Source organism: Anopheles bellator, chromosome 1, assembly GCF_943735745.2.
Source record: "Anopheles bellator chromosome 1, idAnoBellAS_SP24_06.2, whole genome shotgun sequence".
Classification (NCBI taxonomy): domain Eukaryota; kingdom Metazoa; phylum Arthropoda; class Insecta; order Diptera; family Culicidae; genus Anopheles; species Anopheles bellator.
Window position 1 is genome coordinate 30,428,602 of NC_071285.1, and position 27,938 is coordinate 30,456,539.

Here is a 27,938-nt window from a genome sequence, read left to right on the forward strand (position 1 = left end):
ATCCGCACCGCCACAGTCAGGCTCGCCCACAGGTCAGTCAGTGTCCACACCCGCGAGACAGGACACTGGCCGCCACATGGTGTGGCGTCAACCCCGGTTCTCGGCCGGCTTACACAATCCCAACAACATACTGGAGCATCACTAACAATTCCTGGCTCTCTCTCTCTCGTTCGCTCCCTGTGGTCCTTTTCGGTGACGCAGAGAGCATGCTAGGCTGTTCAATAAGTTCTGTGTCTCGATCAGAAAAAACACATTTTTATGGGATGAAATGCCTCCCTGAACATCAACTCACTTGTAATCGGCAAACAAAGTAATCGGCAAACAAAATTTCATTCGCATCCCACAAAACGGATGGTAATATCTTTTTTGGGCTAGTTCTGGACGCGCTCATTTCGGAGCCGAAATACCAGGTTCACACCACTCCTTAGCCTTTCGTTTTGATTCAGGATCATGGTGGTAGATCCAAGTCTCATCCATGGTGATGATTTAATGTACAAAATCCTCTTTATCCTTTCGAAAAAATATTGGTTATACTGTTATACAATGAGATAACTAGGCCTTCTACTAAATCTGTTTCAGTGATTCGAGGATTTTCCAATACGATGTCTTGTAATCTTTTTCTATGATTTCAGGCGTTGTGTCTGTTTTTTGACGTTTTTAACATGGATCGTCTTGAAGGCTAGTACGACCACGTTTAAACTCAGTTACCCCCCTTTTAACGTCCTAATTAAAAACGAAGAGTCCTTATACACATTCAACATTCGTTACTAAATTTTCTTTGCTTTTAAACCTTCCAAAAATAAAAATTAGTACGATAATTGATTTTTCCGTTGTAAAAAATATTGTGGCGATTGAAATGAAACTTCACATACGTTCATTTGAAGAGTCTACTAACATAACAAAAAAAAGGCTCGTAGCAGCACTCTCTGTTACCGACGACCGACCGACCGACCGACGAACTTATTGAACACCCTAGTACAAGCACCGTTGTTTTTCTGCTACTTCCCCTTGGAAGCCGCCACAGACGCCGACGGTGACGTAACACGGAAACGTCATGTCCGGGTTCGTGTGCGGCTTTTGGGGTGTCCGACGCGCGCACGCGCAGCTCCTCCCGCCCCACTGCACCGGAGGCACACACGATGCGACCACCACGAGGCCAACGCCGGAAATGTCACACGTCTGTGCCAATTGCTGCCTGCCAGATGCCTGCCCGGTTCGGTTCGTGCCGGTGCCCGCCGGTCGAGTCTAATTCGTGGTGGCAAACTACTAGAACTACTAGAACTGGACCGCCGCTTGTAACGCGGAGCTGGAGATGGTCGGAGACCAACGAAGACTGGCAGATGGAGCCAGGAGCGCAGCATCCAGCATTGCGTGCGGTCGAAGGAAGGAACACAGTCCAAGGCCACGGACCGCGCAATGGAACCGCGGCCAACGTTCCGCAAATGCCTTTATAAATAGAAGACGTGGTGGTGGTGGTGGTGGAGGTTAGGCTGAAGGTGCTGGTCGGCGGCCGTACTGTATTTTAAGCACCCTGTCGTCGCCGTCGCCTGTCGGACGTAATGTGATATCTGGTGACGCGTAATGGCGACGAGTTACTGACCTCTCGAGCCGCTAATGGAGGCGACCTGACCCCCCCGCCTGCCAGGGGAAAGGTGGGGCCAGATTTGAATGCTATGGGCCCCGTGATGCAATACGACCCACAGGATTTTGATACAGTTTTGGAGGTTTCCCAACGGTAGTCGTAGATCGAAACACCATCGACGTCATCAGCGGCCGAGGATTTGAACCGCCTCGAAAGCCACTCGAATGCGTAAACACTGTATGCTGTAACCTCTCTCGTGAGTCAGAATGAGTAAGATGCTCGTAAACCGAATCCCGGCTGGCTGGCTGGCCTTTAACCTCCGCCGGTAGCTCGGAGCGCAAGACGACCAGCGCCAAATCGTAACCCCCAATCGTTGCTGCGCTGCTGTTTTATTCAACAGTGTGTGTCCTCTCCGGCGGGGTTGGCAAGGTCCGATGGAGTCCGACGCCCGAAACGAGTGGCCAAATACACAAATTACACAATGGGCCCCGGCGTGGCGCCCAAAAAACCCGTAAAAACCGCGCGAACCTGTGCCGTGGGCCAAATTCCATCGAGTGGCCGCCGTCCGGTCCGTACCGAAAATTAAATTTCCCATTCAGCCCCACCGCGAAGGTTGAGGCCCATCGGAGGCCCCCGGTGGCGCGAGGTTACGTCGTGATTGTTTACGGTCACCCGCATCGGAATGCGCGGAGACGGAGATACTCTGATACTCCAGGATGTCACCGCCGAGCACCGGCCACTACTGCGGAGGCGAGTGTTCCGCTTTTCCGCGTGCGGTGTGCGTGAGATACGAGTGTATGTGTGGGTGGTAGAGCCAGCCGTCTAGCCAACCCCCGTGTTCGACTCCGATCTCTCGGGTGATAATCGCGTAAACGCGATGATGCCAAAATTTTGGTGAATTTTTTAACCGCCTTTTCTTTTTTGCCCTGTTTATTTTTTCACTGGCTGAACTTCATTCGACGTCGGGCCGTGACATTATGCAACCGTCCCCAGGGGGGCGAATGGCTTGCGATTTTTGTTTTGCTTCTCTTCTCGGTCGGTCGACCCCTTTCGATTTTCGTGGGCCAATTGTTTTGCCTGGTAGGCTTTTTTCGCAACGGGACACTACAACGGCTGCTGTGGGATCTACGGGATCTGCGTCTGGGAAGGGAATGGGCGAAGAGTGACTCCCTTCGGTGATGAGCGGCAACATAGCGGTTCATTGGTGTTTTTTGGTACTGTTAAGTTCATGCGTCCGGTTGCTCAGCGCAGCATTAGAAGGAAACAATAGAACGTAACGGCCATCGTACGAGCTACCGAGCATGCCGTCTGTCATTATGTTGGGTTACTAGGGCATAATTAGTTAAGAGATTGGTAGCTCGCAACCGGCCATTACTCAACCCTTATTGATCTTCGATTTTCAAACAAAAGTGTTTCCGTAATTGGGAAAGCCGTGCTGATGGGAAACTTTTTCCCACCGCATTGTCTTGGGTTGTTCTCTGAAGATGGTGCGTTACGTAAATACGTAATTTTGAACCACCTTCCATTAACCAATGTTGTTGCTTCGAGTACCTACTACACAATTTCTTTTTGGTCAAGTTAAATTAATTCCAATAATGTATATCGAATACGTGGAAACTGTGTAATGCATCAAACCGAAAAGGATAAAGAAAAAGAAATTTGAAAAATGCTTATCAATTTGCATACATTTTGGCGTATTTGCTTCCATCGTTGGTTTCGAGACGAATATTAAAATATTAATACATTTTGGGATTTCAATACGATGGTATTTTGCAGATAAAACTACGTTTTCTATCCGATGGAACTTACTGCGGAACAGCGTGAGCTCGGCTCTAGTTATCTTATCAAGCGAAGCCTCTCCAATCGACGGAACCATCCCCAAAGAGCCGGCATTCGAGTTCGCTGCCCGTTCGGAAACCGCAATGTTTGATGGATTTGTGGTTCGATTAGGAAATAGACCGGCTCGAATATATGCGTCCCTTATCAGCGGCGGGCGTGGTGTCAGCGTCAGCCCAGCCGCAGCTGACTAATGTCCGTAAATTATGTCATCCATTGGCACGCTGGATCGGTTTAAGGTGTACTTCGCTGTGGTGTGTGACTGATAGCGATTAATGCCTTACTAAGAATGGGGTTGATAGGGTTGCGTACCACGTGCTTACCCTTCCCGACAAATGTCTCAGGTTGCAACACCTGTACAAACTGCCAAACTATTGATAAGAACACCAAGTCCGACCCGTAATCCAAACGGCTTTCGTGGGCTACACGAGTTTATGGTTTACCGTATTTTTCCGTGTATAACGCGCACCCGTGTATAACGCGCACCCATATTTTACGAGAACAAAATTGGAAAACAAATTTTTTACTTTACATTTTTCAGATATGTGATATCCAACAAATATCAAATGATAATAATGTATTACTCTAAATACTCTATAAATATTCTAAAGTAGACTAAAGATAAAATGCGTATACATTGCAAAAGACATACTAGTATTTCATATTTCGGAATAATCTTCAAACTCAGATTCACTGCTGTCTGACAAATTGATATTCTCCAATTGCTGTTCAATGTACTCCTCATTGTCACTCTCTGAAGAGTCCTCATAAATTGCGACATCTTCAGATCCATGCTGATGCCACGTTTTTTAAATGATTTCACAACAACTTCTGTTTTAACTCCCTGCCATGACTTAAAAACGATATTGTATGGATAATTATATTCCTAACAAGTGTTTCATTTTATAATTTATTCAATAATACTATAGAATATGTACCTAAAAGGGCACATTTGTATGCTTGGAGGAGACAAAATGTTTACTACCCTTGTATAACGCGCACCCAGATTTTAGAGCTAAAAAAATTGGGAAAAAAGTGCGCGTTATACACGGAAAAATACGGTATTTATGGAACAAACGGTGGCCGACCAATCTAAACACGTGACAGCTGTCCCATTACTTTCTTGCTTTTTCCGGTTTCATTCACAATGGTTCGTTCTTCATTTAAGCTAAGCTTGGTAAGCCCGTCGGTGTGAGTTTGCAATCTTTATCAAGTGGACCACTCGAGCGAGCGATCACTCTATGTATAAGGTTGGCGAAAAAGTAATCCACTATTTTCTCGGTAGATGCCTTTAGTGATCGATATTTCAATTTTTTAAACCGGAACTTTAAACATTTTTACCGTATGAACTTCGTTGCCTTTTACAATTTTTCATTGTTTCTAAGAGTTCCTCAACCATCCTTACTGGGATTTTTGGAACGGTTCAGGAATCATTTTACATTTTACATTTTACATTTACATCATCGTATGTCTTGGGTGTTTCGACAACGGGTTTTCTACATCCGTTGCTATGAGTGAAGCATGATAAATCAATTCTACTTATTTACTATTAACTGACCTAAGGACGGTTTAAAAGGGAAATTAACTTGGAAATAATATGTTGTTCATTCTCATTTTGAGGACAAACTATTCTTAATTCACTGTGTTCGAAGGCACTCGCATCGCAGACTTCTTTTCAGTGGATTGTTGAGAACTCTAAAAAACGCCTGAAAACGCGTTTGATGTTTTGAAATTTAAATTCCAATATTGCTCTTATATTATTTAACATTGAGTGTCCTAACAATTATTTCCTAGACGAATCAAAACATGAACGCTGCTCAATAGTCAAGTGTAATGCACCTTTGGCAAGTCAAGTGTAATAATTTAAAATGTCGTTCGCCTAAGTGCTAATGTCCTTCGCCATTACGCCGCCTTCGGGCGTTGCTGGCGCCTGCGTTGATTTTTGCGCATCAACTCCATGCTAATGCCCTCAATAAAGTGTTTGTGGTAGTCGCGCCAATCGATCCGATCACCGTCAAATTCGAGAAGCTGGGCGTCCTCGGGGGACAACATCGAGAGCATGCGCCGTACGTTGCCATTATCGGCGCTCCACATGTGCAGCCGGAAGTACTCAACCGCTTTGGACAGGTTGTTGATGGCCGAGCAGATTTTTACGTTACTGAAACGAACGAACCATACGCTGCGTTACCTCCGTTGGTCGGGCAGATGAACTGTCTGGATCCTTACCTTCCACGTTTGCCGAACCATGCCAGAATCTCATCCGCAATGCGTGCTTGAAGCATTGACAGCCACAGGAGCAATTGGGGGAATATCCTCCAGGGACTGATTCGAAATTTGATGAGACTGAAACGAAGGTGAAATGGTGGTCAAGTGATTTGCCCACTGAACGTATGCTTCGATCCGACGAGTCCCTGCCCCCAACGTACCTCATCCATCTGTGGAGCGGATTGCTGAATCCCGAGCTGACCAGGTCCACGTACTCTGCGTACGAGAAGGCGTTCTTTTCGAACGTAAAGTTGTACACTGGGACGGGCTTTTCAAGTGGCAGGATACTGTTTTTGCGCTGATAGATGTCGCACGCGGCCGTCAGCATCCCAGCGACAGTGTGATCGACTGGTGACATGAACGGCTTCACTTTCGGGTCGCCGTAAAACCACCAGGCTTTGCCGAGCACCAGCGGCACCCAGCACCCAGTGGCTCCGTGGAAGCAGTCGACCCAGCCGGGCACCGGCTCCCGGTACCCGGAAATCACGATCGGCGGCCGAAAGATCCCGATCGGCAGGTCGCTAAACTCCCGGGCCACCATCCCCTCAGCACACTTCTTGCTGAACACGTACGAGTTGGGCATGTCCCCGAGGATGAGCTTCGTGACCCGGTGTTTCTCGTCGCCGCTCAGCTTGCCCAGGAAGTGCCGGATGTGGTCAAGTCCACCGAACGGTACGTCGTCGTAAATACGCTCCTCGATGTGACTCCGGTTGCAGTTCGAGTAGAACGTGGACACGTGCACGATGGCACGCAGGTTCGACATACCACCAGACAGTGTGTAAAGCCGCTGGGCCGAGGTGACATTCATGGCGAACGCATCGGTTAGTGCTTCGTCGAAGCGTATCGATGCCATCACGTGGAAAACGATCTAGATTTAATACAAAATAATACAAAGAAAGAAAACTTGTTACGTTGAATTTGCATTTTTAGAACAATTGATTTTGTTTTTGGAGCTTACTTTCTTGTGTCTATTATTGATTGTATTGGTTTACTTGTATTTACTTTTTGTTTTACTTTCGCCTGTTCCTTTAATTATTCAGTAGCTCGATATCGATAATTCGTCCGTTATTGTTCCAACAAATCATTGTAACCTTTATCTAGCGGTTACAAGGATAATACTTTGAATAGCAGTTCCTGTAAACAAATCTTCCATTTTTCTTCTGAGACTTCGAGCTGTGTAGAGGATTTTTTCCTCCACTACGTGAAACTCCCAAGTGAAAGCGCGAGAATGGGTGAATGTTTGCATAGTGTTTTAATATTGCCAATGGCCAGGTGTAATTTTTGTTGCTCCTTTCCCGAACAAAGCTTTGCAAATCTTCATACCGTTTCGTTGGCCCAATGAGCCAAGTCGCAAACTGTTAAAATTTTAACCTCTTGAAGGATCGAGTATTAGGAACCAGAATATCAAAGGTGCGACTCGCCAACAGCTCCGCAAACTTCACGTAGGCAATTTGATGACTTGTTGCAGGCTGAGGCCACTCGGTGGCTATAGTAACCGTCACGAACAGTTTAAAAACAAAATTATGTCTTGGGGACCTTAACGAGACCCGTACTTCCTTCCGACCCGTACTTCAAGTAACGTATGAAGCAATAAGCATTAACAGCGTACACACCTGCACCTCGTTGCACAACTTGATACGATCGATCTCGTCGACGATCGGCGTCTCCTCGAAGGTGGTCTCGATCGCGACAACCTTCGCGAGCCGCTCGCCGGCGTCCGGCAGCGTGGACCGAATGGTGTTGAAAATCTGAAACCAACCAAAAAACATTACCGATTGAGTATAGGGCACTACACCCGCGGGAAGCGACGTCCCGGATCCCCTGGAGCACTCACCGGTCCTTCGATCATGCGCTGGAGTCGCTCGGCGGGTCCCACGTTCCCTTTGCGTCGGATGAGGAGAAAGATTTTCTTAACCTCGAAACACCGGAGCAGCTTCTCGACCAGCACCTTGCCGATAAAGCCGGTCCCGCCGGTGACGAGGACCGTGGCGTTCCTATAGAACTCTCCCACCTGCAGGAGGTTCGCCGCCGGCCTCACCGGGTCCAGGGCGAGTGCGTCCTCCCCAACGGTGCCCATTGTTTCTCGCTCGTGCGTTTCCGGGATTTCTCACGCCGCTCACAAACGGGTTGTACTAATCACCAGGTTCGGTTCCAGCACAGTAGCGATGCGGCAGTAGCCAGCGGTAGCTGTAGCCGAAGTGAAGATGCTAAGGCACTGATCGGAGCCACCGGCTCCGGTGGGCCCTTTATACCCTCGCTAGGGAGGCTCTCCGTCGGCCTGTCACGCAGAACGGGAAGAACAAAGTCGCCCCCCGAACCAGGAAATAAACGCAAACGTGTTTCACGCACAATGCCCCCAATGCCCGCCCGGTGCGAACGGATGCGGGCCAGTGGGTCTCTGGGGCGTGATCCTGGGGCGCCCCGATGCCTCGTTATTGTTAAACATCGGTTATTTAATGTCCGCACGCGCGCAGCGGCACGGGGCAAGATTAATGAACTCACTTGCTTACTGATCCCTTTTCTGGTTTTCGCTTTCCGTCGCTTCCATGTCCGTCGTTGCTATGCTGAGGTGCGGAAGCTGCCCCGGCAGGGTGATCTACTTTTCTTTTTGGGGCAAAAATACAAAATGACGATCGCACCGATTAGATGGAAAACAATTAGACCGGCCTGGCACGATCGGAGCTCTCGCTGGAGAACAAAGAAATACGATATCGGTATCAGTGTACGAGGGTTGTCCAAAAAGTTGTAAGACATTTGAATTTCCGCGGGCTACTCGGTTTCGGTTCTCGATGTTTGTTTTTGCGTCAGGTTGTTACTCATGTCACTCACTTATTCGGTCATTTTGAGTAATCAGTCAATTTTTGACAACTGTTTTGCTTAGCGCGTGTTTTGGCTCATCGGCGATGTTTGCTTCTTCCAAAAAATGAAATTCGCGAAACTTTTTTATCAGCCCCCGTATGTATTCATCCTGATCCCCACGAACCTCCGAGTGCGTGGTGCGCTATCTCGCCGATCATTAGTCAGGACGACCTCGGCGGGAACACACAAGTGACCTACAAAGGCTCCGCGAGCAACATGTGCCGAATTGCGATCCTTCTGCTGCTGGTAGCGCTGAACTTGGGTAGTTCCAGTGGTAAGTACTCGCACCGACCTGGGGGTGAAGGATCTCCATTGTGGCAGGGCTCTTGCGATCGATCATCGGACTCGATCATTATCACCGCATAATGTGCATTACTTCCCGCGCACGCAGATATTGTCGATTTGACGTGTGAAAGCGATCAAGATTGCGTACCGTTCCGGAGCGCCACGGTCAGTTCCACGTGCTTGGAGCACCAGTGTCGGTGCACTGACCTGCAGCAGGAAAGCAATGCCACCGAGTGTCGGCCCGTGGTAAGTAGCAGTCTCGCAACGCGTGGCGGTCCGTGCGTTGATTGATCGATTGCCCTATCCGTCGTACGATCGTCCCAAGGTCAACCGAGTGTCGAACCAGATCGGTGGTCAGTGCCCCTGCCAGATCGCCAATTCGTTCTGCAACGAGCAAACGCAGCGGTGCGTATGCCAGGAAGGGTTCCTGCCGAGCCGCGTTGAGAAGAAGTGTGTGCCAAGTAAGTGTGCTGGGTGCGGGCTGCCCTAACCTCCATCAACCGTGATCCTCTCGCTCGCTCGCTTTCTCTCCCGGACAGAATCCGTACCACTCGGTGGCGAGTGCGAAGATGGTGGCCAGTGCTCGGCACACGATCACTTCGCACACTGTGACCCCACGAAACAGGTTTGCCAGTGCCAGGAGCACTTTGTCATGTACGAGCACGCGTGTCACTCGATAATCGGTAAGTTGGATCGTCCATCTGAATCGGCCTTTCGAACACACCGTGACTGATCTGTGTCCCTGTGAACATCATCTTTAGCGGTAGCGAACCTGACGAAGCCGTGCGAAACCAACGACGACTGCAACCCGAACAACGGCTCCACCACGGTGTGCCAGGACGGGCAGTGCCTGTGCGGGCAAGACTTTGTGGCCGATGCAAGCAACAGTAGTTGCCTGCCGATCGCGGCGCACGATCAACCTTGCACCGACTCGAACCAGTGTATTGCCACGCTCGGTGTCGGCTCCGTTTGCTACCAGGGGCGGTGCGCCTGCGATACCAATCACTTCCAGTTCCCGCTGCACATAAGCAACAGCACCACCGGCAAGCAAACACTGCGGAATGTGTGCGAGCGGAAAATCGGTGAGTCCGAGACGTGGGCCATCCCTCGGCGGCTCGTGATCTGATATGCCACTAGCAGATTTTTAATCGGCTTTCCGCGTTGTTCAGATGAGCGTCGATATGAGCTCAGTCCCCTCATTCGGTTGATACAACCTTTGGTCCGTTACAGTTCACGGGGATAGCTGCAACGACGATCAGAACTGTTATCAGTTCCACCTTGGACCGCACGAGCAGTCGATGGAGTGCTTCATGAATGCCTGCGTCTGCATCAACGGCTACACGGAGCGGAACAGCGTGTGCTTCAAAGCGAGTGAGTGACAATGCTTCCGCGGATCTGTTATTCCAACTGCTAACAGCAGCTGTTTATTCTATCAGGTTCCGGTACGGTGGCCACACCGGTGGCAGCCCTGCTGACTGCTGCGCTCGCGATGCTATCCGCCATTCGTGCTGCCACTGGCCACTGAGAGCCTGGAACACCCCGGTAGGAAGTGCCTCCTCCGAATCAACCCGAATTTACTTTGGCCGGTCTAAGTAACCCTGGTGTTGTGGTAGTGGACTCTATGCAGCAATCGGCCTCCCTTGTTAGATGTGTGAATAAAATGTTGTTATTTTGTTTTGTCAAAGTCGGTGTCCATTTCCCTTTCGCTTACCTCACGCTGTATCCTTGGGAACCGCGCCTAGGGCCCGTAGCTTGTTGGCCACCTGTTGCACGTGTAACGAATCCAGCACACAGCAAAAAAAAATGGGTGGACGATGTAAACAACGGCCCTCACCTTGTCCTTGTTCGGCGATTCATCCTGGTAACCATGGCAGTGCACCATCGCAGTTACCATGGCAATCAAATAACGACAACAGACCGGTTTTCACCGAACGGCACGCTCGAATGTCTGGAAAAGTTGGCAGTAAAACCTAGGCTCCGGTTTCGTTGCATCGCCTCGAAAGGATGGCCAATCGGTTCCAGTTTATCTACAACGCCTGTGGTAAGTGCTTGCGGGCGGGGTGTCGGTGGCCATGCAACCTATCGTTGATGTATACTCGTCATTCCGGCGGCTTCCCGCAGTCGAGTTCTTCGGTGTGACCACGCTAGCCAATCAAGGTGACGTCATCAAGGAGTTTCTCGAGAACGATGACGTGACGGTACTGGCCGCCGTCACGGTCGATGGTGAGGTCCTGCTGCAGAACGTCGTTCCGGTCGAAGACGTGTACGGGCTGCTGTTCTACAAAATTCCCAACCTAGACTTTGCTGGCCACACCGGGCCGGCCAAGATCGGGCTGCTGACGCTGGAGGGTGGCCTCGCCAAGTCGATCTACAACTCGCTGCAGCGTGTCTTTTCGCCGTACATCCTACGGAAGTGTGAGTACCCGCCCGAAATCCGCACGCTACTGCAGCATCTGCACTCCAGCCTGGGGCTGAGCCTCGGTCTGACCGAGTCCGGCATACTGTCGCTGGCCGACGAGGTTGGCTTTTGGGTGCACAAAACGAAAACGCTACCGACCAAGGCGGACCGCGAGGCGGCTCGCTCGTTTGCGGCCATCCTGGAACGTATCAGCCGCCAGTTTGGGTAGGTCCGTCGGTGGGACATCGGCAGTTCGGGTTGTTGATCGAAACCTTTCACCATTGACAGTGACGGTGAGTCGATGAGCCTCAACCAGCTAGACGAACTGATCGGCGTTTGCCAGGCGGCCCTCGAAGAGATCTGGCACTTGCTGAGCCACTTTCCGCAGAACCGCATGTGCAGCATCTTCGACATGATCTGTACGTTTTCTGGGGAGGCGTCGTTACGTAATATGGGAATTCGGCTGACGGGTTGTCTTTCTCCCCACAGCCGTTCGGGTTGTGACCGCCTGTACCGACCACTTGATGGAGCTGGACGTGTGGGACAACGGTACCGTCTCGCTGGACGACGCCATGGGCCACGTCCGGGAGACGCTGGACGCCTGGATCGAAACGTTCGACTCGCTGACGCGCCTGGACTGGCCCTACTACGAGCCGCACCCGTGGATAGGCGATCCGTACCAGTCGAAGCTACTGAGCAAGTTCCAAACGCGCTATAAGGAGGTGGGAACGGACATCTGTTTTATGCATCCTGAACGACACGGAATTAATTCTTGAACCGGTCTTTTTTTACAGATCCTTACCATTCGCCACCTGAAGGACCTGCTTTACGCGCTTTTCTTTGAGAGCGAAAAATACTTTCCGCTGGTGAATGAAGTGGCGCAGCCGTTTCAAGGTAAGAGCTGCTGTGGGAGTTGACCTGTGTGCGTCCTTCCCTAACCCCATACCCGTAGGGCTGAACGTGTACGACCTAACGCCGCTCGGCAACAAGCGCTGGGAGACGGCCAAGGCGAAGATGGAGCTCACGCTGGCCAAGATCGACGCAAGTGCCGCGTTCGTGCTGCAGCAGAAGCTGGTGGAAACCGGTGGTAACACCCGGCACGCCGTGATGGTGTTCAACCGCTATCTGGAGCTGCTCGGCCGGCCCCTGATCCTCGAGACGCTGGCCCCCGAGCGGAGCCAACTGTTCCGCAGCGTTGACGCGATGCTGCGCGATTTGCGAGACCTGCTCAGCGGCACCAACTTCGCCGAGAGCGACGTAACGCCGGACGTGGCCGAACTGCGCTGCTACCGGGTGGTGCAAGGTGAGCTGAACCAGCTCGAGTCGATCGTGGGAGCGCTTTGTCGCGATCGGGACGGGCAGGTTGACGCGCTCAAGCGCATCGTCGAGTTCCGCGAGGAGATGGACGCCCTCGTTCGGGGTAGCTTCGAGGCGTGGACCGCTAAGGCGCAGAGCGCTATCCGTGCGGGCGAACTGAGGTAGGTAGCGGGGGAAACCCTCGCCAGTAGAGCCCCCGTTGATGGTGTTTTCGTTTCCACAGCCTACGGGAGGACCAGCCCGTGGTCGAGTTCGACAAGTCGGACAAGCAGCTGATGAAGGTGACGTTCCGGTCGCGATTGGTCACGTTCATCGAAGAGGCACGTCAGCTGCAGAGCCTTGGACTGAAGCATCCGAAGTCGATCCTGGATGTGGTGGCCCACGCGGTACGGTTCGTGGCGCAGGCGCGCCGTCTGCAGCAGGTGGCCACGTTCCACAACACGATCGGCGGCGTGATGGTGCCCTGCATCCGCCCGATCATGCTCCAGCACGCGATGGAGTTCTCGCGGCTGGTGCGTAGTGAGTCGGTGTCCTGGGCCGAAGAGGAATCGGTCGAGCGGTACATTGAAGCGCTCCAGGAAGCGGTCAAGCGGCTGCTGCGGGACAGCAACGTACTCACCGGGTACCACGAGCAGGCCCGGAAGGGGCTCCTGAAGCTGCTCGACACGGATCTGATCCGGCAGGCGCCCGTGTGGAAGGAGGAGATGCGCTCGCTCCGGGAGGTGCTGGCCGCGATGGAACGGCAGGGATACGGCAACCTGCAACCGTTCCGACTGCACTGGGACCACCAGCTGTATAAGGCGCTCGAGTATCAGTACGTGGCCGGGTTGATCGATGTCCACCACCGGCTTCCTGAGATCCACGTCGAGCTACTGTTCCGCCAGCAGCGCCTCCAGTTCCGACCGTCGGCCGAGGAGATCCGGTCGAAGTACTACGCGCAGGTACGCCGCTTCATCGAGAGGCCGGTCAACTTTAAAGGACTCTCCGAGCAGACGGCTCTGTTCCGCACGATGATCGAGCGCAACCGGTGCCACTTTGCGGTGCTGTACGAGAAGGCAGAGGTCGTGTTCCGGCAGCTGCGCGAGTTCCGCGACAGCTGGCTCCCGTTCGTGGCGCTCGGCATGGTCGACGATCTGGAGCAACTGTGCACTGTGCACTGCACCGCCTGGCAGCACTGGGACGGCAACTTCCGGGCCTGCAAGCGCTTCAGTCAGCAGCTAGCACGGATCCAGGAGCGCGAGAAGCAGATCGACTGCCTGGTCGTCAACTACGGGCCACTGTGCAGCGACATTGAGTCATTGAGCCGGCGCTACTGGGAGGCGCTCGCCAGCAGCCTGCGGACGTCCATCCTGGACGCCGTTGCCGAGCTCCAGCAGTACCTGGCGTACGCGTTCGGCGTGCTGCAAAACATTCCGCAGGACGAGCTGGGCATCGCGGAGTCGAGCGCCAAGTACGAGCGGATTGTCGGCGACCTGCCGAGGATGGGCGAGCTGGTGCGGTCGCTCCAGGGCAAGGACTCGTGCTTGGCCGGCTGGTGCAAGGAGCGCGTCGCGGCCCTCGGCGGCACGCTGCTCCAGTGGGCCCAACTGCAGCCATTGATCGACAACCACCAAGCACTACTCCAGGGCCGACTGGACGTGGTCAAGGAGAACGTCCTGCGCCAGCTGGCTGAGCTGAACGAGGACGCCGAACGCTTCGCCATCCGCTGGGAGTCCACCATCAAGGACCTGGAGGTTGGTACCGATGTTTATACAGAGTGTTTCATTAACGACATATTTTTTCATTTGGATGTTAAACAAAAACGGCTGAATATTTTTCGATGCTTGAACTTTTATTTGAAAGATTAATTCTTAACATTTTTTTTGTGTAATACAATTTTGGTAAAATTTTTACTTGCGACGAATGATTTGGAGAATTACCACTTTGGAAATAAATTTTTCATATTTCCTGCAACCAAAATTATATTTTTATCACAAATGAACCTTTCAAACAAATGTTGAACCATTGAAAAATATTCAGCCGTTTTTCTAACCAAATGGAAAATGTGTTAACGACATGAAACACCCTGTATAAGACTAGCAAAACAGTAAGCCATTATTTTTGGGTGAAATTCAAAACTATATTTAACAGCTTTCCAACGGTTCGATTTGCATCAAACACCGTACATTTGTGTACCGTTTCGTTGGAAATTTTATTGACTTTTAATATGTATCTTCATAATGCTTCTCTGGTAGAAGTCTTGGTTGTTATGGGCAAAAAACTCGAGCAAAGTTTTTTTTTCACAATCCCCTCTTGATCTCAATTTTCGATCGAAAAAGGTATCGATCGCATGGTACAAGATTCGAAGTATACGGTGGATGCATGAAAATTTCCCAACCAAGCTCCCGGATTTTCTTGAGAAGTCACTAAAAACGTGTGTTGTCCTGATCGAACACAACACCTCTTCTTATGGCCATTTCTAGTCAATCGTTAGCTTCAAACGATGCAGCTATTGATAGTAGAGATCTGAACTAAGAGTTTGGCTACACGAAAGCAACTCATAATAAACGATTCCTTTCAAGACCCACCCAGACCCATGTACCCATATACTCAGTAGAACCTTCCTGCCGGTGAGTCCTGGTTTGACCACCGGTCAAGCAGCTTCACCACGCTTAGACAACGATCATTTTCAAATAGTATTGTCGTATTTATCCCATTTCTCATCCCCAATATCCATCCGTTTAAAAAATGGGTCGATTTCGTTCCGTTTGGCCGAAACATCGCTGATGGAAATTTGAGCCATCATGTTTTTTGGTGTAAATAGGGTGGCGCTCAAACATCGATTCAGCTTTACGCAAATGGCTTGAGGATGTTTGATGATAGATCTTTAACTCCTGGCCGATACTCTGACTACTAACATGCCGATCAACTATGATTTTTTCTGTGATTTTATCTACATTTTCGATAGCGGGTCTGCGTGTGTGAGGTGCAACTTGAACATCAAAAATAACCAAAACGGATCAACGAAACAAAAATTACACGTAACTAGCAATTAGGGTATCGGGACCATAAACACCATGCAAAATTTCAGCGGCCTAACTTGAGTTTTCACCTTCTTCAAAGAAAAACTGTTAAATGTAGCATAAAGTACGCGGTAATTCACACCTAAGTGGAGTAAACAAAAAATAGTGTCAGCTTTAAAACGAGCACAAACTTGCAACTGTGCGTTCGCGAGATATCGATCGACTAAAGTCATGTACCGTGAAAATAATGGATTACTTTTTAGCCAACCTAATATTTTCCTCTCCGTGTCGTTCTTACACGAACTCTCCGGTACCGTAGACGAACGAGTCCGCCGACATGACGCTGTTCCGAGAGCGCCAGACCCAGTGGAAGCAGATCGTCGGCAAGCGGGAAACCCTTGCGTAAGTAGGCCGAGCCCAGCCGAGCCCAGCACATTCCTCACTCTAACCGATGTGCCTTCCTTTGCAGCAAACAGACGGAGAAGTTCAACATCAGCGTGCCGACGGAATCGGGCGACATCTTCCGGCAGCTCGAGCAGGAGATCGCGGTGCAAGGCAGCGCCTGGCAGCTGTTCGACGACTTCCTGCGGGACTATGAAACGGTGGCCAGTGAAGAGTGGACCATCTACCGACGGCGGCCACATCTCCTGACCGATTTGCTAGCGCGCTGGGAGCAACCGAAGCCGGGGACGGCGACGACGGTCGCTAGCACGCGGATTGCGGTGCTCGTAGACCGGTACCGTGCCGCCCTGCCCGTGCTGGGGACCCTGCAATCGGAGGCACTGATCGAGAAGCACTGGGCCACGCTCTGCCAGTTGCTGGCGATCGAGACCCGCTCGCTGCACGAGCTGTGCCTGGGGGACGTGCTGGGCGCCGGCGCACGTCTGCTGGAGCGCTCGGGCGAGATACAGACGATCGTGCGGGGCGCAGCGTCCGAGCACATCATCCGGCAGGCGATCGGAGAGCTGGAGCAGTGGGCCGCCACCGCTACACTCCGGCTGACCGAGTACGTCGACTCGGGTGGCGCTCGGGTCCAGCTGATTCGCGACTACGGCGAAACGCTCAACAAGATCGGAGACCACCAGCTGTTGCTGCAGTCCGCCCGGAACGCGGCGTCCGACTCGTTCGCGGACCAGGCGGACGTGTGGGAGTCGAAGCTGGCCACGCTCGACTACATCGTGGCGCACCTACACCAGATCCAGAAGCGCTGGGTGTATCTGGAACCGATCTTCGGCGCGGGCACTTTGCGCCGCGAGGAAGGTGCATTCCGTGGTGTAGATAAACACTTCCGCGCGCTGCTGCAGGAGATCGCGGCGGATCCGCGGGTTGCGTCACTACACCGGATCCCGAACGTGCGGCCACTGATCGAGACGCTGCAGGCGCAGATCGGCCGCTGCCAAGCCGCCCTCGGCACGTACATCCGAGCGAAGCGGGACGCGTTTGCGCGTTTCTACTTCCTGTCCGACGACGACCTGCTTGAGCTGCTAGGCCAGTCGGCTAAGGAGAGCATCGTGCAACGCCACATCCGCAAGCTGCTGCCGGGTGTGGCCCGGGTCGTGCTCACCACCGACGGCCACCTCACCGGGATCGCCAGCGAAGAGGGTGATCAGCTGACGCTCTCCGAGCCGATCACGATCGCAGCACCGGTTCCGGTGGAGCAGTGGCTTACGACGCTCGTGGAGCGTGTGAGGGTTACCCTTGCCACGCTCATTGGCCAGTGCCTGGCGACCGGTGATACGTTCGATTTGCCCACGATCGAGCGCTACCCGATGCAGGTCCTGTGTCTGGTGGCCGCGATCGGATTTACGCGCCGTGCCGAGAAAGCCATCGTCGGTATGCAACTCGGTGGGCTACGGGAGCACCTGGAACGGGAGATCGGCCGACAGTCCGCAGCCGCCCAGACGACGTCCGACGGGTTAACGGCGCTGAAACTGCGCGCGCTCCTGATCGATCTCGTGCACCAACGGACGACGGTCGACTACCTGGCGTCGCACCATGTCACTCACCCGGCCGACTGGCACTGGCTGCAGCAGCTCCGCTTCTACGCCCCTCCAACCCCGGACGGCGCCTCCGCGGTCACGGCGCGAATGGTGTACGCCGAGTTCCGGTACGGGTACGAGTTCCTGGGCAACTACGGCAAACTGGTCTACACACCGCTCGCCCACCGCTGCTACCTCACTCTGACGCAGGCGATGCGTGCCGGGCTGGGCGGCAATCCGTTCGGACCGGCCGGAACCGGCAAGACGGAGTGCGTCAAGTCACTGGGCGCGCTGCTCGGACGGTTGGTGCTGGTTTTCAACTGTGACGAAAGCATGGACACGGGCGCGATGGCCCTCATCCTGACCGGGCTGGCCCGGTGCGGGGCGTGGGGTTGCTTCGACGAGTTCAACCGGCTGCAGGAGGCCACCCTGTCCGGGGTGTCGATGTTGATTCAGCCGCTCCAGCGGGCACTGGCCGACCGCCAACCGGAAGTGGTGCTGAACGGGGAGACCATTCGGCCGCTCGATCCGCACTGCTGCGTGTTCGTCACGCTCAACCCGGCCGGCGAGGAGTACGGGGGCCGCCAGCAACTCCCGCTCAACCTGCAGGCCCTGTTCCGGCCGATCGCGATGCAAGCGCCGCGCCCGGAGCAGATCGCACGCGTCACCCTGTTCGTGGAGGGCTTCCGCGAGGCTGACCGGCTCGGGGCGCAGCTGGTGGAGCTGTTCCGGCTGGCGGAGTGTACCCTATCCCGCCAGCGTCACTACGACTGGGGATTGCGCGCACTCAAGGCCGTCCTGGGGGCTTGCGGAGCGGCACTCCGGGCACATCAGGGGAGCAGCAGCGCGGAGGAAGCCACCGCCGTGGTGCGCGTGATCCGCACGAATCTCGCCTCCCGCCTGACGGCCACCGACGTAACTCGCTTCGATGTGCTGCTGGGACGTGTGTTCCCCGGCGTGACCCTGACCGGTGTCCCGCTGGATACCGAGTTGCGGGAGGCCGTGGCCGGGGCGTTCGCCACGATCGGGCTGTTGCCGAACGAGCGCCAGATCGGGAAGGCGCTCGAGCTGGAGGGTCAGCTGCGTAAGCGGATGGGAGTGGTGGTGCTGGGACCACCGCAGTGCGGCAAGTCGACGCTGGTGGCGCTGCTGAAGGAAGCGCTGGTCAGCGGGGGACGCACGGTTCGGATCCACACCCTCTCGCCGAAGTCGATGGACCGGGCGCAGCTGCTCGGGCGACTGGACACGGACACGCGCCAGTGGTGCGACGGTGTGCTGACGTCGCTGGCGGTCGCCGTGACCGCCGAGCCCCGCTCCGTCACCTCGTGGATCGTCTGCGACGGCGACGTTGACCCGGAGTGGATCGAGGCGCTCAACTCGGTGCTGGACGACAACCGGCTCCTGACGCTGCCGTCCGGGTGGCGCATCCAGTTCGGCGCGAACGTGAACTTCCTGTTCGAAACGCATGACCTGTCGGCCGCCTCTCCCGCCACCATCTCGCGCATGGGAATCGTGAGCCTGCACGAGGACGACCTCCCGCCCCGGTTGCTTGTCGACCGGTGGCTCACCGGGGCCGACCGGTCCGTGGCGCAGTACTGCGAGCAATTCCTTCACCCAGCGCTCGGCTGGATCGAGGAGCACCGGGAGCGCCCGGCCAGCTACTCCCCCGTCAGTCTCGCCCAGTCCGCGGTCGTGGCGCTCGATGCCGGTGCCCGCAACCCGGAGCAGTTCTGTGCCGGGCTCCTGTGCGGCCTGAACGGTGCGGTAGCGGACGGGGCCAAGGGCGCTCTCTCGGCCGAGGTGTACCGGTGGGCGGACGTTCCGATGGCGGATGGCGCTGGAGTAGCGCCCGAGTACCATCACTACAACGGGTTCCGGGAGCTGCTGGAGCCGTACGGTGCGGACGACATCACGGGCGCCACGATCGACGAGCGGGACGGGTATGTGCCGGCGCTCGTCCGCACACCGCCCATCAAGCTGGCCGGCGATCTGCTGCGGCGCGTGATGGGAGCACCCCATGAGCGCCCCGTCGCCGCGCTGCTCGTCGGTCCGAGCGGAAACGGGAAAAGTCTGCTGCTCCAGGCAATCGTCGGGGAGTTCGCGGGCTACCAGCTAGTGACGGTAAGCTGCTCCGCCCAGCTAACGGCGGCCAGCGTTCTGTGTGCGCTCCGTCGCCACTCACTACTCGTGACCACCGTGAAGGGGAAGGAGTATCGACCGCCGGCGGCCCGCACCGTCCTGTACCTGCGGAACCTCGATCTGTGCGCCGTCGATGGGTGGGGCACGTGCGAGGTGGTCGAGCTGCTCCTGCAGCTGATCCACCGGAACGGCTTCTACTGCGACGGAGTGGAGTGGATTGGTGTCAGCGGAGTGCAGGTGTGCGCGTCCGTCGCCAGTCTCGATGGTCCGGCGGGGGCCCTGTCACCTCGTTTCCTGTCCGCTTGCCGGCTCGTGCGTTTCGGGTACCCGACCGACCAGGACATGGAGAGCATCGTTCGCAGTGCGCTTCTACCGGTATATAACGGGCGATTGGCGGGAACAGGCGCCGCGCACCGGCCACAGCTGGCCGATCTCGTGTGCTCCATCATCCGCGTGTACCGGCGCGTGAACGACCATTTCCAACCAACGGTGGCCCCGCACTACCGCTTCACGCCGAAGATGATCGAACGGTGGATCGCCGGCCTGCTGAACTACCCGGATGCGGACGCCCTTGGCCGGGCGCTCGTGTACGAGGGGGAACGCATCTTCCGCGATCGCCTCGTGTCGGCCGACGATCGCCGCCTGCTCGATGGGATCATGCGGGAAGAGTTTGGTCTGTCCGAGCTCACGGCTACGGCATCGCTGGGTGGCGTGTTTGCCCCGGCGAACGACGCCAGCCAGTCTGTGCGGCCGCGGCCCGCTAACCTAAGGCTGCTGTCGGTGGACGAGTGGCGCCAGCTGGTCAATCACAGTGTCACCGTGTGCAGTAAGTATCATCCACGCCACACTAACCAAGACGGGCACCGGTCCTTCGGTGCCTACGATCAATTCCTACACGCAGTATCTGTGTCCTTCTCGGACCAAAGGAACCATTCTCGGCCTCAACCCGTTGTAGAGCCGTCGCGTAGACATGCGTCTTCATTAGTAAATCCCTACTATTCCGGTCCGGTGCGTAACACTACGGGGAAAACTATCGAGCTATGTAGCTGCTGCTTCTGAAGGCTTTTGCCAGATACTTACCTTACTAGGGTGATCTTTAAATTTTGACGATCGACATCAGAGAGCGCTGCTACAAGCCTAATTTGTTTTCCTACATTGGTACACTCTTCGTATGTTCAAGTTTCATATCAATCGGGCACTTCATTTTTTTTACAAGCCATTTAGTGCCGACCTTTCACGACTTTTCAGCGACGTGCAGTGATTGAATTTTTATTTTTGAAAGGTTTAAAAGCAAAGGAAAATTATGAACTGTAAAGGATGGCTTAAAATGGGGGACATAAGACAGAAGAATAAAACACGTGACAGAAACGGAAACGGAAACGTACAGAAACATAAGACACGACTAGTCAGCTCAACTTCCGACAGTGAACTATTGACACATGTTCAAAAACTCAACAGCAAACACTTGTTCGATTGACAACAGATTCTACAGAACGAATGTTGAAAGTGTATAAGGTCTCTTCATATTTAATAAGGGGGTTAAAAGGGTGGTTTTTGAGTTTAGCCTACGCGTAGCCGACAACTGAAATCGTAAAAAAATACAGGATATAGGTATTGGAAAAACGTTGACTCAAAGAGATTTACTACAAGGCCCAACCATCTCATTGAGCAGTATAACCAATATTTTGAATGAAGTATTGGATTTCGGAAAGCTGTTTGCAAGATGGGTGCCGCATTTGCTAAAAATGGCACAAAAACGCATTCGAATGCACTTTCTTGGCAACATTTAGAGCTTCTTCGAAAACATAAAGTGGATTTTGTGCATTCAATCATCACTATGGACTTTGGATGAGGCTTGGGTCTATCACCTGAAATGATCCTGAATCAAAACAAGAGGCTAAGGAGTGGTGTACACCTTTTTCTTCGCCTCCGAAACGAGTTCATGTCCAAAAATCGCCCTAAAAGGTGTAAGCATCAGTTTTTGGATTCTATTCGAATTTTCGAATGGAAGTTTGTTACCAGATTACTTGCAAACTGGTAAAACAATAAATTTCGAATATGGTTCTAACCTTTAAGACCTACTGAAAGTGAAAATTCGTGAAAAAAGACCCGGTTTAAAGAAGAAAACCATCCTCTTTCATCAAGGCAAAGAACAAGAGATGCTCTGTCACAAGAGAACTTTGACAATGGCAAAAATCCTTGAACCAAAGTTCGAATTTTTGGGGTATCCGCCGTATTCATTAGTTTTGGCCCCTGCCGACGCCCATCTGTTTTCAGACCGAAAGAAAGTCGTGCGCGGAAAGCGGTTATCAACAAATGATGACGTCCTGACAGCTGTAAACAATACTGTGACATATCGATACTAAATCGCTTGTAAAAAAACGTAAGTTCCCGATTGAAATGAAACTTCACATACGTTCATATGAAGAGTGTACCTATATGACAAGAAATAGGTTCGAAGCAGCGCCCTATGGTATCGAAAGTCAAAACTTAATGATCCCCCTAGTATTTGGAAGCGACCACAAGGGACTATTCCGAAACTTGTGGTGGGCTAGGAGTCTCAGGAGAGACAGCGCCCAACAACTTCAACAACTGGCTAGTTCGTAAGCTCCAACATCCCTCTATGGGTCCAGAGACACCTTTTACAATAACACCCGGGCCCGGGTCAACTACGTGGCTAACTTCTTTCGTAGTGTCGTCGGCTCATGTTGCCTCATGCTCCTGTCCTCACCCGACACGTTTGTTGTCGGGCAAGCCGTGCCTAAAAAGAATACCATTAGTAAGTTCAACAACACAACAACTGCTTACGATCCTCCGCTGTCCTCTCGCTTCCTTCCGCAGATGCCGAAAGTGTCATCGTTGATGTGCCGATGGGTGACGCTTTCTACGACACGGTGGCCGCCATCAGCCGCGCATTGGTGCGGCCCTCGGTTAACCTGGTGCTCGCCGGTCGCACCGGTTCCGGACGGTTGCAGGCCCTGTACACTGCCTGCACGTGGCTTGGCATGAAGGTGACTGTCCCGCAGCTCGGACGCCAGTACGGGCAAGCCGAGTTCAGCGCCGATCTGAAGCTGGCGATGCAAACCTGTGCCCTGGAGGGTGAACCGGTGGCGTTCTGTTTGCCGCATGCGGTCGCCAGGTACCTACCCGCGACGGTCCGTGCATGCGAGGCGATCCTGGCCGGGGGCGAACTGGCTGAGGACTTTTTCGGCGACGAACTCGAGAACGTGGCCGCGCCGCTGAAGGCCCAAGCGGCCGCCGATTCGTTTCAGCCGTCGGTGGCGGCCTTCTTCGCGCAGCGCCTGAAGGCAAACTTCCATCTGGTGCTGGTGCTCGAATCGGGCTGCCCAACCATCCGGGCGCTCTTCGAGCGCTATCCCGCGCTGTACCAGAAAACCGAAATGATCTGGATGCTGCCGGAAGGGGTGTCGCAGGCGGACGATCTGCGAGTATACCTTGGCGCCGTCGGTTCGGCTTCGACCATGCAGCAGGATGCCGAATCGATGGGTGTGATCCCGTTGCCGGGATCGTTCGGTGAGCTGGTCGATCTGCCGCTCAGCGAGTGGAGCTGGTGTCCGCTACGCCGCGCACAGCTTCTCCGCACGTACGGGGCCCTGTACGGGCTGGAGAAACGGCGCCAGGGGCAGCACCGGGCCAAGATTCAGATCGGGGTGGACAAGCTGTCCGAGACGCACCGCGTCGTGGAGCAGCTGAAGCGCGAGGCCCAGGAGAAGCAGGGTGCGCTGGCGGAGAAGCGGCAGTTGGCGAACCAGTCGCTGGACATGATCGGCAGCACGATGCGGTCGGCGAACGACAAGAAGACGGAGCTGCTCGAGCTGCAGCGCCAGACGCAGGAGAGCAGCGAGAAGCTGATCGAACGCAAGCGGGCCATCGAGCAGGAGCTGAGCCTGGTGGAGCCGACGCTGCGCGAAGCGAGCGCGGCCGTCGGGCAGATCAAGACGGAGGCACTTTCGGAGATCCGGTCGCTGCGGGCGCCGCCCGAGATCGTGCGCGACATCCTGGAGGGCGTGCTGCGGCTGATGGGGATCCGGGACACGTCGTGGAACAGCATGAAGACGTTTCTGGCCAAGCGCGGCGTGAAGGAGGACATTCGATCGCTCGACCCGTCCCGGATCGGGCCGGAAAACTGTGCCGCGGTGGAGCGGCTGCTGGCGGCGAAGGCGGACTCTTACGAGCAGCGGAACGCGAAACGGGCGTCGGCCGCCGCCGCCCCGCTGGCCGCCTGGGTCGTGGCGAACGTGCGGTATGCCAAGGTAACGCAGAGCATCAAGCCGCTCGAGCGGGAACAGAACGCACTGAAGGAGAACCTGGACCAGGCCGAAGCGTCGATGAAGTCCCTGTCGAGCGGGCTCGACAACGTCAACGATACGGTTCGCGGTCTGTCCGAGCAGTTGAACGTGTACACACAGGAAGCGGCCATGCTGGAGATAAAGCTGGACGATGCCAAGTAAGTGCAACCGTTGCCCGACCCGCCAGAGCCATTAATCCCCATCGTCTGATGGGGCATGGCGATCGTATTTTCATCCTGTTCCTTGCTCACCTATTCCAGAAACACGCTCCACACGGCCGAGATACTGGTGCAGAGCCTTAGTACCGAGTACACGAGCTGGAGCAACGAGCTGAGCGAGCTGAACCAGGCGATCGAGGATCTGGCGGGGCGCAGCTTCTACACCGCACTCAACCTGACGCACCTTTCGCAGATGAGCCTCGAGGAGAGAAGGTATGTGGCGTGGTAATAGGTAACGGTAACGGCAATAGGAATGGGTAACGAAATTTCCGACTCGCTCCAGAACGTGTATGGCCAAGCTGGCCCAGCTAACAGGCGGGCCGGTCTTCGATGTGGACCAACAGCTCGTCAGCAACCAGGATAAAATCATCTGGGAAAGCATGGGTCTAACGGCGGACCAGCAGTACCGGGAAAATGCGGGCCTGCTGGCGAAGTACCTGTCGCTGCCATTCTGCACCACGCCCGTGCCGCTGCTGGTCGATCCGTCCGAGTACGGCCAACGGTGGTTGGTGAACTATCTGGCCTACCTACACCGCACGTTCGAGCTAACGAGCCAGGGAGCGGAGCGGTTCGCGTACAGCCTCGAGCTAGCTGTACGCTTCGGGAAGGTGCTGATCGTGAAAGGCGTCAACTCGATCGAGCCCCCGCTGCTGTCGCTCTTCTGCACGGCGGTCCACAGCCGTTTCAGCAAGCGGTTGCTGCAGGTGGGCAACAAAGCGGTCGACCTGCACGACGACTTCAAGTTGATCCTCGTGACGCAAAACGAAACGCTCCCGCTGGGCGTGGAGCTGAGGGCGCAGCTGATGGCGCTCAGCTTCACGACGACGGTGGCCGGATTGACCGATGTGCTCACGTCCCGGTGGGTGAATGCCCGGCAGCCGGAGATCGAGCGCAAGCGAACCGAGCTGCTACAGGAGGAGGGCAAACTGATGAAGGAGAAGCTCAATCTGCAGGATAAGTTGCTACAGGAGCTATCGTCGGCCCAGGGAGACTTGCTGAAGAACGAACCGCTGCTCCTGACGCTCAACAGTATCAAGGCGAGTGCGGTAGCGATCGAGAAATCGCTCGAAGAGTTTCTGCACGTCCGTGACACGATCATGGAACACTACACGCAGCGGGCCGCACTCAGCCGGCAGGCCGCCCAGCTGTACATGGGCATCCACCGGTTCTACCCCATCAACGTGACAAAGTACGTCACGATCTTCCTCAGCGTGGTCGACAACGATAAACACGCTGGGACGGACGAACTGTACCGTATCCTGGTACGGCGGGTTCACTCGCTCCTCAGCCGCAGTATCCCGCGGGACGACCAGATCATTCTGGGGCTGAACGTTTGCAAACAAGCGTTCCCAGAGCAGCTTCCGGAGCGCGAGTGGGAATCGTTTGTGCATAATTTCACCAACGCGGACACTTCGTCCACCGCAGGCTGTCCGGCGTGGCTCAGACCGGAACTGCGGGGCAAGGTCGTAGCCCTGCAAACACTCCACCCGGAGCTATCCCGTCAGCTGGCGCTAGACAATGAGTCCGCCTGGAAACGCTACACGGAGTCGGAGGACGCGGTGGCCCCGGTGTCACTGACCGAGTTTCAACAGATACTGATCGCCCAAATTCTGCGCCCCGATCTGTTAATTAAAACCATCCACCGTTCGGTGCGCAACATGCTGGGGTTAAAGACGCTCTACAGCACCCGGCCCTCGATCAGGGAGCTGGCCGAAGAATCGAACCCCGGCGAACCCCTCCTGCTGGTGACCGCTTCCGGGATGGATCCATCAGAGGAGATCCGTGAGCACGCACGCCACACGCCCGGCATCGGGCTGGCCAAGTACAGTGAGTTTTCGATCGGCAAAGGCCAGGAGATGGAAGCATTGAAGCTGGTGAAGAATGCCGCCAACACGGGCAGCTGGATTTGCATCAAAAATGTTCACACGGTACCGCACTTTCTGGTTGGCACACTGGATGACGCACTGAAGGCAACGACCCTTGCCGACGGTTTCCGGCTGTGGCTCACCACCGAAACGGATCGTGACGTCGGCGAGGTGTTCCTCCAGAAATGCCTTAAGGTGCTGTACGAACCTCCGGCAGGATTGAAGCACAAGCTGAAGCTGCTGCTCGAGCAGCACTCGCCGGTGCTGGACGGCAAAAAGCGTGACTTTAAAATGATCAAACTCCACGTGGGACTGTTTCTGCTACATTCGATCGTCCAGGAACGACGATCGTACATCCCGCAGGGTGAGTAATCGAAAATCGACCTCGATCGGCATGAGCCGACCGATTCATTGGCCACTCCAAATACTACTGGCAGGTTGGAGCAAACGTTACGACTTCTCCGATGCCGATCTGCGCAGCGCCATAGATATGGTGCAGTACGTCGAAAGTGCCGGGTCGGCCATGGGCCAGAAGATCCCTTGGCCGTTGATGCGGGGGTTGTGCGGGAAGCTAAGCTACGGGGGCCGCATCGATAACGAACAGGACTTCGAGCGACTGGACCACCTGATACCGGAGTTTATCGACGAGAAGATCATGACCAGCCGCTGGCAGCCGATGTTCCTCAACATAACCGTGCCCAATTCGAGCCACGTGCAGGTAAGTTGATTGATTCAAAGCCCCTGACACCGTTAGCAATGAGCTTTGCCTCGCCACCTCGCCAGGATTACGTGAAAGCGTTCGACCAGCTGCCGGATACCGATAGTCCGACGCTGTACGGTATCCCGTCGTCTACGAATGCGTCCCGCGATCTCATCTTCTGTCGCAACACGTTGAAAGCACTCCGGTCGCAGTACTTTTCCACCGGAACGGTGCAAAACTACGAGAAACGCTTACGACCGATCGTGGGTTTGTGGGCTAAGCTGGTTGCCAATCCGGCGACGATTGTCACGCGGCTCGAATCACTGATCGAGCGCTCCCGTGCCAGCACCGATCCGTGGACCATTTTCGTGGTTTCCGAGCTAGCGACGGCACGGCACCTACACGTCGTGATCGGTGATACGCTGCAGGCACTGAAGCTATCGCTCAAAGACGCAGCACTGCTGAACGCCAAGGACCGTGCTCTGTTAACGACCATCTGTGACAACCTGGTGCCGGTGCAATGGCGCCGCCTCTGGAGTGGACCGAAAACCGTCATCGAGTACCTGCGGGCGGTAACGTTCAAGAGAAACCACGCCGAAGCAATGTTCAACAAGCTGCTCGAACGCCAAACGCTTGCCCGGGTGGACTTCAGCCATCTCTTTAACGTGGAAGCCATGCTGGCGGTGCTGAAGTTGTGCAAGGCGCAGGAACTGGGTGTTTCTACGACGGAACTTACGCTTTGCGCTTCGTTTGGGCCATCTGTAAGCCCGAAGAACGGGATCCTTGTGGAACCCCTCTTGGTAGGTATCGACTGTTTCGTTGTTTGACGTTTTCAGCAAGACACATCGCTTTGTCCACAGATTGACGGAGGCACACTGAAGCACACCAAACTGGCCATCCAGCAATCAGCATCGGACGCTAGTGGAACGTCGACGGGTCCATTCGCGCTGAGCTACGAATGCCAGGAGTTGGGCAAAGCCAGCCGAAACGATGCGATGGCGGTACCACTGTACAACAGCATCTCCCGGGACGTGCTTCTATGTTCGATCACGATGGACATTGAACCCGCGGCAAACAAAAGTCAAATCATTTCCGCCGGCCTTGCCCTGATCGTGCCGGAAACGTTCCAGTAGTAATAAAGCAATCGTAGTGTGACAAGGGGTTTCAGGGGAGCCAATATTTA

General features: G+C 54.5%; 3 protein-coding genes across 3 annotated transcripts; 2 read left to right on the plus strand and 1 right to left on the minus strand.

Moving 5' to 3' along the window:
- Nucleotides 1-5,320: 5,320 nt before the first annotated feature.
- LOC131215415 (fatty acyl-CoA reductase wat-like) lies at nucleotides 5,321-7,760 on the minus strand. Its single transcript, XM_058209804.1, has 5 exons — nucleotides 7,518-7,760; nucleotides 7,297-7,431; nucleotides 5,845-6,551; nucleotides 5,645-5,761; nucleotides 5,321-5,576 (listed from the first exon to the last, which is right to left on the minus strand). The coding sequence occupies exons 1-5, from the start codon at nucleotides 7,758-7,760 to the stop codon at nucleotides 5,321-5,323; spliced, it is 1,458 nt and encodes a 485-aa protein (XP_058065787.1).
- A 952-nt stretch (nucleotides 7,761-8,712) lies between these two features.
- On the plus strand, nucleotides 8,713-10,511 carry LOC131216624 (multiple epidermal growth factor-like domains protein 10). The gene is made up of 7 exons (XM_058211163.1): nucleotides 8,713-8,816; nucleotides 8,934-9,073; nucleotides 9,153-9,288; nucleotides 9,367-9,510; nucleotides 9,589-9,909; nucleotides 10,058-10,198; nucleotides 10,264-10,511. Exons 1-7 carry the CDS (start codon nucleotides 8,759-8,761, stop codon nucleotides 10,350-10,352), a joined length of 1,029 nt encoding a protein of 342 aa, XP_058067146.1. The 5' UTR covers nucleotides 8,713-8,758; the 3' UTR covers nucleotides 10,353-10,511.
- Nucleotides 10,512-10,831: 320 nt separating this feature from the next.
- LOC131216532 (cytoplasmic dynein 2 heavy chain 1) lies at nucleotides 10,832-27,888 on the plus strand. Its single transcript, XM_058211041.1, has 15 exons — nucleotides 10,832-10,868; nucleotides 10,949-11,450; nucleotides 11,514-11,644; nucleotides 11,715-11,947; nucleotides 12,020-12,119; nucleotides 12,178-12,703; nucleotides 12,766-14,275; nucleotides 15,864-15,946; nucleotides 16,014-20,488; nucleotides 22,504-24,130; nucleotides 24,233-24,403; nucleotides 24,474-26,419; nucleotides 26,493-26,773; nucleotides 26,839-27,555; nucleotides 27,616-27,888. The coding sequence occupies exons 1-15, from the start codon at nucleotides 10,832-10,834 to the stop codon at nucleotides 27,886-27,888; spliced, it is 12,612 nt and encodes a 4,203-aa protein (XP_058067024.1).
- Nucleotides 27,889-27,938: the final 50 nt, after the last annotated feature.